The following is an 18,781-nucleotide window of genomic DNA, read 5'->3' as shown; positions in this document are numbered from 1 at the left end:
ACATTCACTGAGGTCCATAGATGTCCCTAGATACCAAGAATATGTGAATGGACCTTGTAGAAGTGGAGCAATATTCCATTTACTTAGGTATGTATTTTAGGCGGATTTTCAGAAAATAGGGCTCCGGGCTTAAGAGGTTATCCTTTTTTACTGTATGTAATGTTTTACTGTTATACTGGTTGTGATTTTGTGTTTTGTAATTGTGAGGTCTGCTTTGTATTTTGTGAGTACCTGCCTTGGGACTACGGATGATTACATTTGTGCTAATTTGGGCACATTTACATTGATGTGTATTGCCAATATGTTTATTAATGTGCATTGTCCCAATTCAATAAATACAATTGCGGGGCTCCCAAGTCTACAAGGCTCCCAAGTCTTCCTTGTTGTATACTTTGTTTATTTATTTATAATTGTTTTGTTTTTAGAACTGACATTTATGTTGCACTCATATTTAGTTACCGTACTTTTCGCACTATAAGCCGCACCTGACTATAAGCCGCAGCAGCTAAATTGAATGATGTGTACATATATAAGCCGCACTGGACTATAAGCCGCATGTGTTTTAATGTTTAATTACCATATGTAAGGAGTGGAGCCTGCGGCTTAATTTGACTCAACACGGGAAACCTCACCCGGCCCGGACACGGAAAGGATTGACAGATTGATTGCTCTTTCTCGATTCTGTGAGTGGTGGTGCATGGCCGTTCTTATATTGAGCTTTAAGTTCCCACCTCTACAGAGAATGACTCCCATTGGGACACAATACTGTCGGACAAATAACATTAACTCATTTACAAGTTGTATTAAGTTTAGCAAATAAGGGAACAGATAAATAACATTTCAATGCAGTAAAAAAAAGCAATATTTCGATTTTCGGGTTTTGTCCACATATAAGCCGCACCGTTATATAAGCCGCAGGGTCGAAAAATGGGGGAAAAAGCCGCGGCTTATAGTCCGAAAAGTACGGTATTTAATTTTCTTATGTTATGCCTATGCTTGTCAGAATTGTTTTATGTGTAGTGAGTTCACCTCTATGTTGCTATGTTTTATTTCTGTGAAGCACTTTGTGATTTTATCTGTGAAAGGTGCTATACAAATAAAGTTTACTTACTTACATAATATCTTTTCGGAGCCGATGGCCGAAGTACCTAGGGGGAGCAATGTCTCTTCTTCCGGTCTCTGTTATAGCCATGTTGATAAAAGGGGACAATCCCCTGTACGAGATGTATACAAATTTTATTTAATTCCCAAGTGATTTCAAACTGGCCAGAGGTCTTGTCACTGTTTTCATAGGATCGGTCTGGTGGAGTCTAAGATACGTGTCCTGGTAGGAAACCTGGAGAGGAACGAGTATATCACCCTGGCCCACGTCAACCCCCAGTCCTTCCCCGGCTCCAAGGACGACCAGTGAGTTATTATAAGATATTCCTTTATTGATCCCCTTGGGGAAATTGTTGCTGTCAAAGCAGCATGGGGGATGGGGGGTACAGGTATGGGCATGGTAATAGTAGAAATACATAAATATAGGCAATAATATTATAGTAAAGATAAAAAATACAACAATATAATTAACTGAATGAGAAAGTAAACAGTGTAATCAAAGGTGCAGTTATATTATGTTACAATAGATATGGGCAATAAAACACTTGCATTCTGAATATGTGACTTGAGTCCAACAGTTTGTGGAACATGTCTCCCTCTGTAATTTTTTGTATCTTTACACATTATGGAAGTACATAATGTAAGCGTTCAAATTATGTATTTGAAGAAGATATGCTTATTTGAATCTAGTTAAACCTCAGAGCAGAGAAGAACTGGGAAAATAAAATCTAAAGTTTGGCTGCATTTTTAACACCTTGGCAGTCGGTTACTAGGTGTGAACAATAGCTCTTAAGTCCACCCCTAACCACTTCCCCCAGCTGTCCTCTGTCAGACTTCACTGCATTATGGATTCTCTTAAAGAATTGAATAGATGCAGCATGTTCTGAAATAGGTCTCCAATTTTCTCGCGTTGCATATTATTTTAATTAGATATTATACATGTAGCCTATTATTATTATATCATAATAATGCCTTTGTTCTATTCATGCTACAAATAATTTAGACCATAAAGACATGCATGGTAGGTCGACTACAGATGAAAACTAGCTCATTAGCTAATTCTGGCACATTTACATTGATGTGGAAACTGAAGATGTTGATTAACTCATTGGACGCCACTCACGAGTAAAGTCGGGTTAACTCACCAACGTTTGAGCACCAAACCAGAGAAAAGACGGGTTTTCTATCGTTATTTCTTTTATTCGATATTCCCATTCATAATCCATCGTATTATCATTGGGAATGAGTCTGAGATCGCAAACGGCCAATACCGCCGTCTTGCGGACGGTATTGCACATCCTTTGAAACTCTCTGGCTTGGGCTGTGCGTCGATCTAAAAAGTCCGGGGCGGGTTTTCCTTGTCGGGCAGGACAAGCGTTTATAACTCATGGATTGAGGAGAATCGAGCCCTCCCAGTTCATGTTCTTTGGTGGATTATGTTGGCAACACGATCGATATCAATATGGAATGGCGATCAGATAATTGGAATATTCTTTTTGGAGTACATCCTAGTCAAGGTAAGGGCTATATGGTATCAATCTTGTGTTGATCCAAGAATCCATTCACTGCGATCCGAGCGTATGTGTGTGTAACGTATTCCATTGGTGACGATCAAAGCATGATGAAAGTTTACATAATACCGATAATATAGCGGATTTCAGATTGATTGTTGATACAGGCGTGAAGCGGTACGGTTTCTAGTGAAATGCACGTATTGCTGCATAGCGTTGTTTTCTGGGATTAGACAGGATTACTCTAAAACTATACTCATATTCACCATGGTATAAAACGGGAATATATGGATGAGAAAATTATTTTTTTTCACAAATTTAATGATAGATACTCGATGTCAAATGGGCAATAGTATTATATCCATAGCTATGATATATAATATAGTTTGAGCCCTGCAAACACTGCCATGTATCCCTATACTTTAAAGCGGTGGCCTTCTTACCACACGGTAAACAGCGACCTCTGGCGCTGATTGAGTTAATGTGCACTGTCCCTGGGTAAAAAAAAATTATAATAATAAAAAAAAGACTTAGACTAAGCAATATTCCCGCGGGTTGGTAGTTTTAGCATTTTCTCACGTTGCATATTATTTTAACTAGACATTAACCCTCTAAAGCAGTGTCGTGCCCACACGACACTAGACATGTTTTGCAAAACATTAAAGGTCCCCTATCTTATAAATGGCCTTTTTCCAGTGGTTTGCATTGTTTTATAGAAATGTGGGGTTGTACCAACACTGACTAGGTGTGAAATTCTCATTCAGGCGCATTCCTCCAGTTCAGCTGAAACAAGATCCTCCCCCACTAAACCAAGCCATTCTGAATTTACGTCAATCTGTGACGTACAAGAATAGTGATCTGCGTAACCTCAGCTCCTTCTGTAATTGTAGCCACCGCCCACAATCAACAATTCGAGGAAGTTAGTGTAACATTGAAGTTATGACAAACGGAGCGAGTGGAAATAATGCGGAAGCTGTTTCCCTGTCAGACACTTGCACTTCCCCAAGAGAGAGAGAGAGGGGCCCATACGCTGCAGTCTTGGAGCGATCTCTCCTCAGCTCTCTCCCCCTGCTGTTTACACACTTGCGACTCGAGCGCACATGCACACACATGTGTGCTCTCGTCTGTCTGTGTCTCTCTCTCTCCATCCTACCTCTCTCTCCCTCTATCTCTCTCTCCCCCCCCCCCAAAGGTATCTGCCAGTGCAGGTGGGTGACTGTCACTCAAAGCGCATTGCGAGTATGGGCGGAGCCCAGCCAAAAACAGCTTGGATTTTGTAAGGGGAGAAAGTGGTGCACCAAAGTACTTGATTAAAAATACAAAACAATGCATTTTATTGATTTTTTTTTACAGATGTGTTCCATAGACTCTCAGGAATTGTGTAAAATTGCCCAAATAGTGAAAGAAATAGCAAAATAGTTCCCCTTTAAATATCTTTGGAACTGTTTGTGATAAAGACTCCATAACAAGTCAAATATTGAAATATCTAGATTGGTCACTGTATCCATCTATCGTATATCTATGGAAAATTCCTATAGTTTCTCAATAATCCAGTGTGCTCCGTGCAGACATGCACTGGTTGCGCGTTGTGTGGAATAGCGAAAGGAGCTTGTCCCTGGTTTTATAATAAAACTGCTAAAAGACTAAGGTATAATGTTCAACAAGCATTGGAATTTGCATTTAATTGGACATAAACGTGTAGACTATTATTATTATCATGTGTGCGCAGTTTGGTGGTGCAGCCTATCCTGCTATGTGATGTCCCTGACACACGGAAGCCAAGACGTTATATCTTCAACTGATAGTTGATTCCGTTGAATAGCCGTAATTTCAACACACAAGCCATGTGCTGTTTATCGAGAACAAAGGCCGGTGGCTGGAGATTAGCCAACGAAACCACTCGTGTGATTCTAATGTAAATGTGACTCTGCCCCCAAATTCAGATTTCAAAACTGTCTTTTTTTTTTAACAGTTTTTACTATTTAGAGATATTGTAACTGTTAGCCGTTACAGTTAATATGTTCTTAAACATTCAAACTGATAATATGAAGAAGAGAAAAATAACACAAAAACATTTCATAAAATAATGTTCTCGCAATCCAATTTTCCGACATGAGCCACCAACTGCAGAGTCGCATATATACTATGAGTAAGTAAAGTAAACGGTATACACAAGGTACCCTAACTGCCATGATATGTCATATGTGCAGGTTAGTTGGTAAGAGTCAGACATTCCTAGTTGTTCTCAAGTTCTGCCGCAGCTAGTTCTTCAGCTGCTGGCAGCAGTCCCTGCCCACAGTTGTGGAGCCCACAGTTGTGGAGCCCACAGTTGTGGAGCCCACAGTTGTGGAGCCCACAGTTGTGGAGCCCACAGTTGTGGAGCCCACAGTTGTGGAGCCCGGTGACAACCACTGGTACGAAGGACTGGCCGAGGCAGTTAGTGGTGTGTCGGTCGTGGGGGTGGGTATGAGTGTGGCTGAACGTGCTCCTCATCTTGGCCTACAGGGGGTGGGAGGGGTTCTCCATGAACCCCTCGACTTCCACCACTAGGCCTGCCACGATAACACATTTTGCTGGGCGATTAATTGCCCCCGAAAATATCGCGATAAGCGATATTATTGCGACCGGTTTAGAGAATTTTTTTGAGAAATGTATTTCCCAAAACTTTTATTTTGAAGCCCACCGCTCCGTCTTTTCCGGTTTAAGACTTTTATTTTGAAGCCCACCGACCGGACCGGAAGTATTGTTGTGATTATCCTAGCCGACAACTTGTCTCGTCCGGTTGTGTTTTTTAGTTTTAACGTTAGCTACTAACGTTAGATGCAGCTACTACAGGCAATCAACGATGAGGAGGAAGCGTCAAAGCAGTATATAATAGAATAGCTGTGGTGCGTAGGCACTGCAGCACGACTCGAAAACGACCCGTTATAATAAATTAATTCATGTTTAACTTTTCCCCGTCTCCAGTGCTTTGACTAGCCCCACCCGTTCATTGTAAACAATGATGCATGTAATTGTATTAACGTTATTCTGTGTTATTCTAACGTTACACTACAAATAACGCTACTTGGTTAAAAGGAGCAACACTATTGAGAAATGTAGTTAAGCTATATGTGGCGTTGCTACTGCCCCACGGAGCTCCCATGCTGTGCTCTGTAGTAACGCCAGCGGCCAACCCACACGGAGAGAGACTGCAAGGGGCACTGGTTCCGCCTGAATGAATGAATGAATGAAAACTTTATTTAACAGATTGCAGAATGGGTACAATACAGTACGGCTCAATACATACAATTGTTAAGGGGATGCAGACCTGAGAAAGACGTTTGTCTTGTTTCCATCAGGGTCCCCCATTTTCAATTCATATAGACAATCATTAAAACAAACGCGCAAATAGCAATTAATCGCGCCCGTCAAAATCATTGCATTCATTTTAATTATCGCGGCAATTAATCGATTTATTGCTTATCGCGGCAGGCCTATCCACCACAGAGCTAGCCTTCCTCACAGGCTTGTTCAGTTTGTTGGGTGTCCCTTGAGTTGATGTAGCCCCCCCAGCATACAACAGCAAAGAGGACGCTTCTACATTATCACATCTCCCCTATCTGTCTACGTCGCTCACCCCTATCTGTCTACAGACAGACTGTTGTCTGCCTCCGTGAATAATCTGTTTAGGTTTAACTAAATGATTCCCCAACAGTACTGCTTGCGGCCAGCAGGTGCCAGAAAGTGTCGCCTTTTGAGGTAAAAGAAAAATCACTCAACTGTTTGTATTGATTCAACAGGAAGGAGTTTGTGTCCATGTGGTTCATTGGCATCATCTTCAAGAAAATGGAAAACGCAGAGAGTATGAACATTGACCTGACATTTGACATCCAGTCCTTCACAGACACAGGTAGTTCTTACTGACTGACTATGTGCCTCCTCTTCCTGTAAGTAGTTGATCAGCAATACAAAACACTAGCATGCTCAACTCTGTTAATGCATAAAAACTGTAGGTGCTAAAGCGTCAAAACAGTTAAAATCAAATTAAGAAATATATCCAGCACTCAAGTTATTTCATTCCATGCTGATGATCAGCTGCCAAAACTCCATAAATCTACTGAAATAAGGGCGACGGTGGCTCAGGAGGTAGAGCAGTCGTCTGGTAATTGGATGGTTCACGATTTAAATTCTGGCTTCTCCCGGCAGCATCCTTGAGTGTGTCCTTAAGACACTTGACCCCTAGATGCTCCCGATGAGCAGGTTGGCACCTTGCATGGTTGCCTCCACCGTGATTGTGAGTGAATGGGTAAATGAGGCATAAATTGTAAATGCAGTCCATTTGCCAAATAACTCTGAAGATTGAGTTGTGACAATTCATAGTACATATTACATGGACATCTTGGTCGCAAACAGGTGATTGTAATCAAATAGCAGGTGTTTTATCATTGGCTAATGAGCTGTGTCATAGCGCCATGTTGTATGGCAGAAAACGGCAGGAGAAGACTGATTGGTGACTGCACCCTAAACTATTTAAATTCCCATGGTTCCCCCGCAGTGTACAGACAGGCCAACAACATCACCATGTTGAAGGACGGGATGAAGATCGAAGCGACGCACGTGAAGAAGAAACAGCTCCACCAGTACCTTCCTCCTGAACTGGTGCAGAGGAAGAAGAGGGTAAGCTGAACATGACATTTCATCACTCAAATAAAGACTTGTGTACAAACACTTAGATCTGTTGTGATATTCATACTTATTGTTTGTGCTGCGATGACGGTCCACTAGACTGAAAAGCTCGGCAATAAATATGAAAATTGTGAGAGGCGGTCACTGTACTTTGTTCAGTTTTCAGAATTTGAATAAATTGTTCTGATCCCTCAACCCTCTCCACCCTGTCCTCTTTCCCCTCATCTACCCCTGTTCTCTTTCACTTAATTTGTCTCCTTTCTCTTCATCTATCTTCTTTCTCTTAATCTCCTTTTTCTCTCTCTCCTTTCTACCCCTGTTCTCTCCATCTCTCTCTCTCCTCTCTACCTCAGAGTATAGGAGAGTTGAACCGCAGCTCCAATGGGGGTAGCTCTAAGCGGATGTCGTTGGATGGCAGCCAGTTGGACAGCTCCAGAGATACAGACTCAGGAACCCCCTTCAACTCCCCCACCCCCAGCTTGCTGCCTTCCAAGACTGCCTCAGACACAGACGACAGGTACGGCCCCAAACACCTCAGGAGAGTCCCCGTTTTAAGGAGCATCTCTTCGAGGTGCATAGGGATGAAGTCTAAATGGAAGGGATTTCTCTGACATCCATGTATGCACACTTTTTGAAGTGCAGTAGTTCTTGCATATGCAGCTGGTTCTGTATATGGAAATGAGGAGCTTCAAACGCACCCCTGCGTTGGATCAGGTGCCTGCAGACATAACCAGAAACTACCATTTATGCCCATAAATTCACTGGGCTGCACTCTCGTAGCTCCAAGCCATGAATTTATGAAAGACTGCACAAAAGCCCATCAAGACATTGGTTTCCATAAGGTCTATCGTAACGATGTGTGTGTTTGGCTACTTTCGTATTTTTTTTAAAGGAGATATTTGACATTTAACTAACTTATGTGAAAGTGAGTCCCGAGTTTGTTTCTGTCTTGTGTTCAGCAGTGTCGACGCTCTCAAGCATCTGTTTGCGGAGAGCTCCCCACCATCCACAGCCTCTCAAGCCTGCGAGGAACAGGGCATGTCCATTCCCGTCATTGGCTCAAGTGAGTGCCACTTTCCCACCAATGACTACAAGATGGGTGTCTGCAAAGTAATTTGACGCAATTCCCATTTGAAGAGGGATCATCAATGTTCCTTTGTGCTTTTCCCCTCGTTTTTACTATAGAGCCGGTGGCAAAGGCCAAGTCCCCCTCCCCTCCTCCCAGCAGCTTGGTTCCTACGGTGGTGAGTGGGGATGTGCAGCCTGAAGGCGCCAGTAGCCCCAAAGAGGAGTCCTCGCCCGGCAGTCTAGAGGGCTCCGTCAATGGAGCCACGACCAAGAGACCCCATTCACCTGCACAAGAGGACCTCGCCAGGAGGCAGAGAGACACAGGGGAGGTAAGGAGATGGTTGGCCAAACCCCGCCAAAGAAATACTTCATATCATTTGGAGCTGTGATGTGAAAACATTATTTGATCCGTATTAGGGATGGGCAACAAAACTCACAAAATTACTATTCGATTACTAATCGAAGATCTAATTAAGACCTAATTAAAACCGAGATATTTGGGAGTTGCAGAAGGCTAACGTTGTTTCCAGGAACAAAAGCATTTGAAAGTTGCATCATTGATGCTTGAAATATCTGAGCTTCCACGTTAACGTACTGCTTAATTAATCTTGTTAATCTTGCTTAGTTAGGCGTTGGAGTATAGTATATAGCGCGGCGTATATTGATGCAGGTAGGTATTATCTGATGCAGCTAGGTATTATGCTATACCCGCTTATTATTATTAACCAGCGTTGCTAATATGGCGTGTTCTGTGATGCCCATTTATTATTATTAACCAGGGGGAACCTATTAATATTAATATTAATGTGTTGATATAGAGAGAGTAGTGACGAATGCATAATTTACACTTGTGCCAATTGCGTGCATTTGTCTTAGTATTATTATTCTAAGTATTGCTATTATCTACCGCCGCTGCGGCAAAACCTATTAAAACCTGCTATTAAAACCTGCACAGCTTGCGGCTGTGTGGCGAAAACCTGCTTGGCGTGCGAGTGCCGTCAAAAAGAAAATGCGCATGCGCGCGTTACCGTCGTAGGGAGAAAACGAGCGTAGAGGGCTGGCCGATCGCTGTCCAATCAGAGCAACGCGGAAGGGCATGTTGGTTGCCGAAAGTATTCACGCACCCGGCTAGCTACCTGTACCCAGCATGCCGTTCAGCAGTGTAACAGTTAATAGGGTCCCCTCTCAATACACTACACATTGTATGTGCCGGTAAAAACAAATATATTTTGAGACAAATTATATTTGCATAAACCAATCAGCAGGGTTAGAAATTAACTTTTTTTCAATGGCTTTTTTTGCCCCCCTTAATTGATTTTCGGGGGCTTTTTTTTGTATTTCGGGGGCACTGAATTTTTATGATAAACGGTAGGTGTGGGACGTTTCACAAAATGGACGGTTCGGTTCGTATCACGGTTTTGGGGGTCACGGTTTTCGGTTCGGTTCGATATACGTTAATTTTTATTAAAAAAAAATAACACTCAAATCTAAACATGCTTCTCATTTATATATATATATATATATATATATATATAAAAAAAGGTTTACAGTGTTAGTGTTTACAGCCTTAAATAATGTTTGGCACACAAAGACCGAACTGACTGAAAAATATAGGCTACATTTGTCGTATTAACTTAGTGCAAACAAACAATATGCTCAGCCAGCACTAGACTTTCCTTTCTATAATATAAACACAAAAAAACAATGTCAACCATGTTTAAATTCCCTGATTGTCAGTTCTTAATGGAAAGATTCGTTTTCTGCTTGAAATTATTATGCATCTCTACATTTATTTAGACTAACATTATTTAAATATTGAGTGCAACTGTGGTGGATTACATAATTCGGTGAGTTGGAACTATCTATTGGTTGCCGCCGGGTCCCCACGGACATTTTAGCGTGTGGCACCTTCAGCTCCGGTAACGTTAGGAGGAGAATAGATCATAACATCAACAAGCAGCACGGAAGCGGCAATAGTCCCGGTTGGAGTTAGTAAACACAGTTGTATGTTAGCCTTCTTGGATGTTGAATAAACGCCTATTGTAACTGAGGGGTACAATTCCCTGACTGTATTGATAAGTATGGTATCATTAAACCACTACCGCTTTATGTACTTTAATTACTGGCCATACAGTACACGATATATGAATATGATGAACACTTCCCACAATGAAATCGGTTCCAGTCAAAGGTATTAATCAAGTATTTAATGGAGCAAAAGGTACATAGGATACTTTACATTATTCTTTGAATGCACTTGTAAGGCAAAGGAGTATGCGTAGGCAAATCAATAACGAATGTCCATTCTCTGGTTACGCAGGAGGTAATTATACAACCTGAATCTTAGGGAATTATATCTATGGTACACTGGTAATATAGCGGAGACACTGGAAGGGGTTCCCACTGGTTGTAAGCCAGCAGGGGGGGTAGAAGATCTGTCGGTAGTAGGACGTCTGGTCAACGATGACTAGGGAGACTTCAGGTACAGAAGCCGGTGCAGTAGCCTCTTGATCCACAGACGAATACAGCTTGGTTCTCTTGTAGACTGTAGCTCCACAGGGAAGAAAGCTAGTCGGCCTCAGGCTCTCTGGGCGCCGACTCGACTTGACTCCTCTCGGGGTAAATCCAACACGTGCAGGCGTCTGCGATTATCCGCTCCATAAATCACAGGACCAAAGCAAATATATTCCAGCCGCAAAGGGCTATGCAGTCGTCGGGTAGATTAATCCAGTGTACATGTCCATACGGTTCTCGCCTAGGTCTCCTCGGGTGAAAGCGCCATGCGGTCGGCCCAGCCTGGATAAGAACTCTAGCTAATACGAGAAAGCGTTGGAGATGCTGGTCACTGTAGAATTCTAACCGCACGATACACTATACGCAAATAGACTATTAAAGACTTAATAGAAATATGTCGTACTCGACGGTATAGCGCCAAACTCTGACAATTCAGTTATTAATTCGCACGCGGTCTCGATGCTCTATTCTGAGGCCAAACAGGCCATACTTCACCGCACGTTGTATCGTGGGTGAGGCTTCAACTTATCGGTAACATACTAAATGGACGAAGGGTACGGGGTAAGGGCTAAGGGGCTTCTACATTCACCTGCGCCGTATTTATACGCACGGTGAACAAACTAGTTCCAATCTCATTTCTGTCGCGTATCCCTGGGCAAGGCCGGGCATGTCCAGACACATCTTGACGGTGACTTTTAACCTGGCTCCGGAGGCCGGTCCCTGGCGCCGGTGGACCGCTGTCCAATAGGAGAATGAACTATTATGGTCTGGGCTAAAGGGATATTCCGTGTATATGTACAAGGAATATACAGGGGATATCAAACGATATACAAATACTATGCAATATATATCAATAAATAAATATATATATTCGGTTTAATCTGATCCTTCGTAACACCTATCATTGTCTTTAAACACCCCGCCTCTCAGACTCTGATTCCCTCCTCTGCTAGCTTGTAGCTACGATAACATTTCATTGACTGTATTAGCTGGGGCTAGTGCTACCAGTGCTACGTGCGTTGTATTGTACAAACTTAAGATGTGTGTATGCCTATGTAATTTTAACACTTTGGTTGCCTTGGGTTAAATTCATGATATACCATAGGTTGCCGGCTCTATTTGTCTATGGAGAAGTACCCCTTCTTTGCATGGCTATAACTTTTTAAATTCTATTGCTACATTGCCATTATTAGGGCCCATTCAAAGTCCTATATGTATTGTTCATTGTGTAGCAACGTTAAACTTTTTCATTCACATATTCATAGTAAAGTATGGTCTAATGTATAAGTATGTTTTCATCTCTTTCTGCAGCTTTCTCCAGAACGTGATCTATAGCCCCAAATGCATTATATTGATGATGCAATACAGTTTTATGGCAATCAGCGCGATATAAAAAATTCCAACTAGACGTACTTCTAGAAGTTACTACACGTCATCTGATGTTGACCGGATGGGCTAGGGGGCGTTTATAATTCCGTGGGCAGCGTTATACCAATCATCTAATGTGGGTCAAATGTTGATAATAGCAGTTAGTATCGAAGACGGTAACGTTACACGCTGAAACTCACCCCAGTCTCCGCGCGCCGTTGGGCGATCATCGTAGAGTAGAAGTCTTATCATTATGGGATGTAAATTTACCCGGTCCATCTCCAGCTTGTATAATGGTATATACGTCCAAATCATGTTGTTTATCGAGTTATTGGCAATCGATCACTGTGTAGCGTGACGAGCCAGAGTCCCGGGACCTATAGCGAGTGCCCGGAAGTACTACGGACGTCTAGCACAACCTCTATGGCACATCCTGTTAAGCGATTGCGCCGATCGGCCACCAGATGGCGCTCCTGAACCGCCAGAGAGCTCAGTGCGTCCTGCTGGTGGATCTCAGGCCAGCGGAGGGGACATATGAATCCGATCGCAGATTTTTGAAATATTGAAATAAGGACGACGTAAAGCGTCCTCCGGCAACTTGAGCATGGCCGGGAATGACGTCTAAAGACGTTTCCCGGCATAGAAAGTGTTAATGGCTATGTTTTTAAAGTCGTAATGAAGATTGATTTAGATTGTGCTTGCCATTTGTACACAAACTGACTAGCACCCATGGCTGCAGTGCTGCTGCTGCAGCCAGTGCTCACCTCCCGGCTCCGCCAAATGATTTTTTTTATTTGCGCGTCATCTGAACCGTACGATAGACAGGCGCTCCATTACCGGATGAATATATATATATAATTAGTCAACTGTCGGGGGCATTTTGTGCCCCCCTTAACTGATTTTCGAGGGCATTTTGTCCATTTTCAAGGGCATTATGCCCCAAGCCCCTGTTAATTTCGAACCCTGCCAACCCTGCCAATCAGATAAAAAAACTAAAAAAATAAATCTTAACGAATATCCGAAAATCAATGCCCATCCCTAATCCGTATAAATGAGGTAATCGGGTAGAGGTTGACGGACTGATTGGTTTCATTATGGTGATTTTCTTTCCTGCCCCCCCCCCCCCCCCCCTCTCTCTGACTGTCCTCTCCTTTTAGTTGCAGACTGTGTCCAGTGATGACTCTGCGTTTAAGGAACCCTACCCGCCATCCGCCGACTCCATCACACAAGGAGAAGGAGCTCATGTCGTCTGTGTCATGTCTTCTTGCTACTCATGTCTATACGAAGTTGTACTGATGACTGTCAATGGATCTGATTTGCTTTCTCTCTCCCTCTCTCAACAGACTGGTCTCTCTGCATCAAAGGTTAAGTCCATTCCAACTGTTGATGCGTCAAGGACACAGGTACCTTACCGTTGGAAAGCCTTGTATGCAGGGTTCATACCGGGTTGAATTCCTTGAAAATACTGGAATTTGGATATTGTGTTTTTGAGGTCAAGAATATGCTTGAAATTTGAGTAAAGTGCTCAAACATGTTTGGAATTTACTGCAGCGCAGACGGTTGTTTTAATGACAAATTGTCTATCTTATAAGTCTAATAGATGGTGAAGAGCTGAACTACCACTTGTGTATTTCGCTCATTGCAGAAAAAAAATCCCATTTTGAGGGGGATGATCCTTTCTAAAAGTGTTGAGATGCTTGAAAAGCTGTATGAACCCTGTATATGTCCCAGAGATTCACAATGAGAGTCACAAATGAGACCGGGTTTCCTCACTGGGGTTTCCAATGACTGCGAACAAGTTTCCAATGACAGCGTTTTCTCTCCCCGTCGTCTCAGAGACTTCCCAGTATGGAGCTACCGGACGCCTCTTCGCCCCTCCCAGCCAGCAACAGTTGTCGCGTGGTGAAAAACTCCATCAAGCTGGCGCTCAACCGCCACAAGTACGCAAATTTCCCTTTATTCCATAATCCCTACAGAGGGGCTGGAATAAAGCCTTGTAAAACACTTGCGATCAGTGATGAAGAAGATGACTATGGTGATTTGGAGACTAGTACTTTGTTATTAGTCTGTTGTCATTTTCTGTTGTTAATTTAAATGTTTCTCTCCCTCCACGTGCTGTGAAGCATCACTCCTCCCAAGATGCCCGTATTTGAGGACTCGCTAGTACCTGACGTGTCTGCCGCAGGGGAGGAGAAGGGTATGTCCATCCCTGTCATTGGCTCAAGTGAGTGTCCTGTGTGAGAAAGAAGTGCTAGCGGTGTTCGGTTTCGTTATTGCAATTCTTAACGGCATGCAAATGGAACTTCTGGTTAACATGATCTCTCTCGTCTTTCTCCCCATCTGTCTTTTTCTCCATCTCTTCTTTCTCTTGATTTGTCTCTCCTTTCTCTTAATCTCCTTTCTCCATCTGTCCTTTCTCTTCATCTCTCCTATCTCTTTCTCCCCATAGAACATACATCTCCTGCCAAGCCTGTGGCTCCCCCTGTTGGCAGCACCATCCCCACACTAGTGAGCCGAGGGCCCGACCCCTTGAACGGCGCCACGTCCAAGAGGCCCCACTCTCCCTCACTGGAAGAGCAGGCCAAGCGGCTGAAAGAGACGGAGAAGGCTAGGATCCACATAGCCTGAACACACAACTAGTAGACTGGACGTACTAACACATGGCTGGATGGAGGTGGGCCTCTGCAATACGCCACACACTGGTGAGAAGGTGTCAGGAGCGGGGAGAGCAAGTCGGGTCTGGTCAGGGTTTTTTTTTTCCTTTTTTTTTTTTGTGTGAAGCGGCTGATTAACACCTGGCCTCGTTCCTCTCCCCGCTGGGTTACACACCGTTCATTCAGTCAAAAACCAGTCCTCTCCCAACACAGATGACCTCTTCCCTCTCTCCTCATTTCTATCACTACTCTGGTAAACCTTACAAGGCCAGCGAGCAATCCATCCCAGCGTACAGTTAGTGACTTCCTGACCAACATCAAGAAATGGAAACTATAGGTTTCACTGGATTGTTTTTGTTACTCTGCCCCCCCCCCCAACAGAGTTTAGATACTGATGATGAAAAATGTCAAAAGAAAAGAAAAAGGGATTCACAGAAGGAACTATCATTCCCTTTTTTTTTTTTTTTTTCTGTTTAGTCACAGACTTTTAAAAAAGGCCTTAAAACGTTTATCCATGCTTGCTACACACACTCCCAGAGCGTGTTTTTTTCTTTTGTTTTTCAAACGCAAACCTGTACAGTAAATGTTGATGTACATAACTTTTGGTCTTAAAAAAAAAAAGGCCGTAAATCACTGTTTAGTCCTTTGACCGCTCTATTGTAGTTTTTATTATCTAAAAAAAAATTGAAAAAAAAAGTTTCAAAAATTGTATTTTTTTTCTTTTCTAGTTTATCCTCTACTTTTCCAACAGAATGTTGTTTCCATCCCTAAGTAGTTTCTTTTTTAAATCACTGTATAGGTTTGGATACAGTACAAGGGAGGATTTCTCTGGGGTTTGCCTGGATACAGGTGACAACCCAATCATGACCCTGTGTAGACTACACCGCCACAGTCTACAGAGACACACCAGCTTATATAGACCTTTTTTTCTTTTTCTTTTCTCAACAGAGTTCCCTCGCTAGGGAACGGTGTGGGCCCCCGGTGTATTTCCCATGGGCTGTTGTATTAGCAAACACTGCAGTGGGAAATACACCCGGAGCCCCATTTAGAGCGATCATGTTGTAAAGTTCCAACAGGTCTATTGGATCTGCTGCACTGCACTGATGGGATCAGACTGAAACTTTGTTGTCGTTTTCTTTCACAATCCACTCTTGGCAGTGCAGCTTCTATACAGGTGAACAGCCAGAGCTGTGTGTGAGGCTCTATAGCAAGGGGCCGTGGTTGTGAGGTGATCCGTGTTCACAACTGGATTTGTGGTGCTTTGTGAAAATGGTTCAATGCTTTTGATGAGTATGTGTGTGTGTGTGTGTGTGTGTGTGAGAGAGAGAGAGAGAGAGAGAGAGAGAGAGAGAGAGAGAGAGAGAGAGAGAGAGAGAGAGCCAGTTGATTCCCTTAGCTATGGGTGTTAGCCCTCTGCGCCTCCTATGGAGGCTCTTTAAAAAGCGCCTCCTGGGTCACGGTGTGGCCCGGGAGGTGAGCGTCTATTTCTCCTGCCTTGGGTCCCATGTCTCCGTCCCTTTCTTTTTGAGGAGGCACCAGTGCATCATCCCGCATGGATCTCGACGCATAGGATTGGTGTATGTACGGGCACTTACACCAGTTGTGATGTTCTATCCATATGCACTAACTGCTTTCTTCGTGTTCAGAAAGGGAAGAGAAATGTGTGACACAAGGAAGCTCTTTTTTCCAGCAATGACTTCCCTGGTCAAGTGTACAGAAAGCATCTTTTATTTTATTTTTTGAAAAGGCTTATTCTTCATTATTGGTTTCTTTTTCTTATCACATTATTTATATTTGCATATTTGTACCATGTGTTTTTTTTTATAGCCTTCATAGCAGGTAGGTGTTTTTTGAATGAACTCTGCACCACTGTTTCAGAGGACTCATGCTGTTCACGAGAACCGATTAACAAAACAGGTCATTTAGATGTTTGTTTCTAAATTGTATTGAGAGGGTATTTTTGTATGTGTGTATCACTTCCTTTAAATTAACCCATACACCCATTAAATCCTTAAACCCCTAAATATGTGTCCTTTTTGTGTTATTCAGGCCCCTCTTGGCCCTTTGGCCATACTATGCATGAGATGGATTATATTAATTTCCACTGGAAGGTTTCTTTTAACAGAACGTTGTCACTAATACACACCTATATTATTTTTCTTTTGCCACACACACAGGTGAACAATTTAATGCTTGCAGAATGACTGTATATTCAAAAGGCCCACTCAATTATAACCTCAATAAAGGGGTAGCTCAATGAGTATTTTTATATTCTCAAATTGACTGGGCTCCCTATGTGACTGACAGCTGAACCTGATATGTAATTGCATTTTATAACCAAAAGCTCTGTTTGCAATTGAAATACTTGATAAACGTTTTAGTGAACACTACTGTAAAACCTGAATTTTGCATCAAAACAAATTAGCCGAACTCTAACAATAGAACTCTAGAACAATATACCGGTAATATGGATGGTCTAAAATATCAGGAATCGCAACTTGAGATTTGGCCCTCTTATTACACATGTGATCCGAATATGGCGTGACACACAGAAAAAGTGTACTAACCACCATAAATGGCAGTCATTCTCCCCTATTTAATAACAATTTACTCCTTATTGCACAACAACCTATCGGATTTCCTAGATGGGAAAAGAAAGGCATGCACACATTTGGGGATATCTTTGATGACTATGGTTTCTGCAGTTATCAAGATATATTTAACAAATTTCTATCTACAATTAAGAGCAGCTTTGAAGGCTCACGGAGTCCCATTAAATATTCTACTTGAGCACCACAGATTTCACAAATTCTTTTATGAAAAGGAGACATCGAGAGGCTTCGTCTCTGACTTTTATCGTCACTTACTTACGTCCTCATATGCGGTCCTTCCCCTAGACCAGTGGTTCTCAAACCTTTTACACCAAGTACCACCTGAGAACGTAGCTGGCTCTCCAAGTACCACCATATGACCGGCGTTAAAATAGTCTATTCAGCTATGCACAGTTCACGTAGGAGGCAAATGTATTCCTAATACCATTATTCATAGTTAACTTTTGTCAGACACAGCCACAATGTACAAAGGGATAGCACTAGAACTAGCAAACGCTTCCACACAACTCATACAATGCAAGGGGCATTGAGAACATAATAACTAACATTCTCTCACATAGCAAGTGAGAAAATTAAGAACTGTATTTCAGCAAATGTACTTAATTCTCTATCTCTATCTCTCTCGCTCTCTCACACAGCAAGCAATTGTCCGTCATTCTCTCTCACACTCACACATATACACACACAATTATTTTGTTACAAAAACTTAATTTCCTGCATTCTGGTGGGCATCACAAATTATTGTAAAAAAGAAAAGAAAACACATATTCAATACATTTTTGAATGTTTACCCTTTAAATGCCAGTTTGTGTGATGGCATCACAAAATTATTGTTAAAAAAAACACAGTAAAATATTTACAATATATCGAATGCAAAGTACATTTTTCTGGGGGGGATTATTACAGGCTAGGCATGTGTCAATGATTAGCAGCAACACATATTTTGATGGATTTTTGTAATGTCAGATTTAACACCAACTCTTTTCAGAAAAGTGGGAATATTTCATTTTTTATCTGACATTACAAGAAATCTAAAAATAAATGGTTATGATCAGGGCTGAAGTTGAATTAAAGATGTATGACTGTTTAGACTGCATTACTCTCTGTCACAGTGATCTCCTGGTTGTTCCCCACTTAGATTATCTAACTATCGCGCTGCCGCAACCAGAAACACTGGCCTGGCCTGCTTCTAAGTTCAGTGGCCTGACTGCACAAAAAAAAATCTTTTTTTTAGCTTTTTTGGAAATGTTTTCAAGTACCACCAGCAGTACCACCAAGTACCACT

The 18,781-nt window shown here is 42.3% G+C and overlaps 1 protein-coding gene across 4 annotated transcripts in view; it reads left to right on the top strand.

Annotated features, from left to right (window-relative positions):
• Positions 1-16,908, top strand: part of LOC311234880 (poly(A) polymerase gamma-like) — a 72,713-nt gene extending 55,805 nt beyond the window's left edge. Inside the window, exons 14-24 of one of the 4 annotated variants that reach the window (XM_084322139.1) lie at positions 1,294-1,407; positions 6,395-6,504; positions 7,150-7,271; positions 7,634-7,797; positions 8,240-8,343; positions 8,466-8,677; positions 13,388-13,477; positions 13,574-13,633; positions 14,067-14,170; positions 14,354-14,454; positions 14,680-16,908. In XM_084322139.1, the coding sequence (XP_084178265.1) occupies positions 1,294-1,407; positions 6,395-6,504; positions 7,150-7,271; positions 7,634-7,797; positions 8,240-8,343; positions 8,466-8,677; positions 13,388-13,477; positions 13,574-13,633; positions 14,067-14,170; positions 14,354-14,454; positions 14,680-14,858 (1,360 nt within the window). In that variant the 3' untranslated portion in view covers positions 14,859-16,908. Of the gene's footprint in view, positions 1-1,293; positions 1,408-6,394; positions 6,505-7,149; positions 7,272-7,633; positions 7,798-8,239; positions 8,344-8,465; positions 8,678-13,387; positions 13,634-14,066; positions 14,171-14,353; positions 14,455-14,679 lie in introns of all 4 variants that reach the window. The other 3 variants (XM_084322137.1, XM_084322138.1, XM_084322136.1) reach the window with 3 other exon arrangements.
• The last annotated feature ends 1,873 nt before the right edge of the window (positions 16,909-18,781 follow it).

The sequence above is a fragment of the Notolepis coatsorum genome (genome assembly GCF_963971535.1).
Source record: "Notolepis coatsorum genome assembly, chromosome: 9".
Taxonomy (NCBI): domain Eukaryota; kingdom Metazoa; phylum Chordata; class Actinopteri; order Aulopiformes; family Paralepididae; genus Notolepis; species Notolepis coatsorum.
This window is presented reverse-complemented; position numbering and strand designations above follow the sequence as displayed.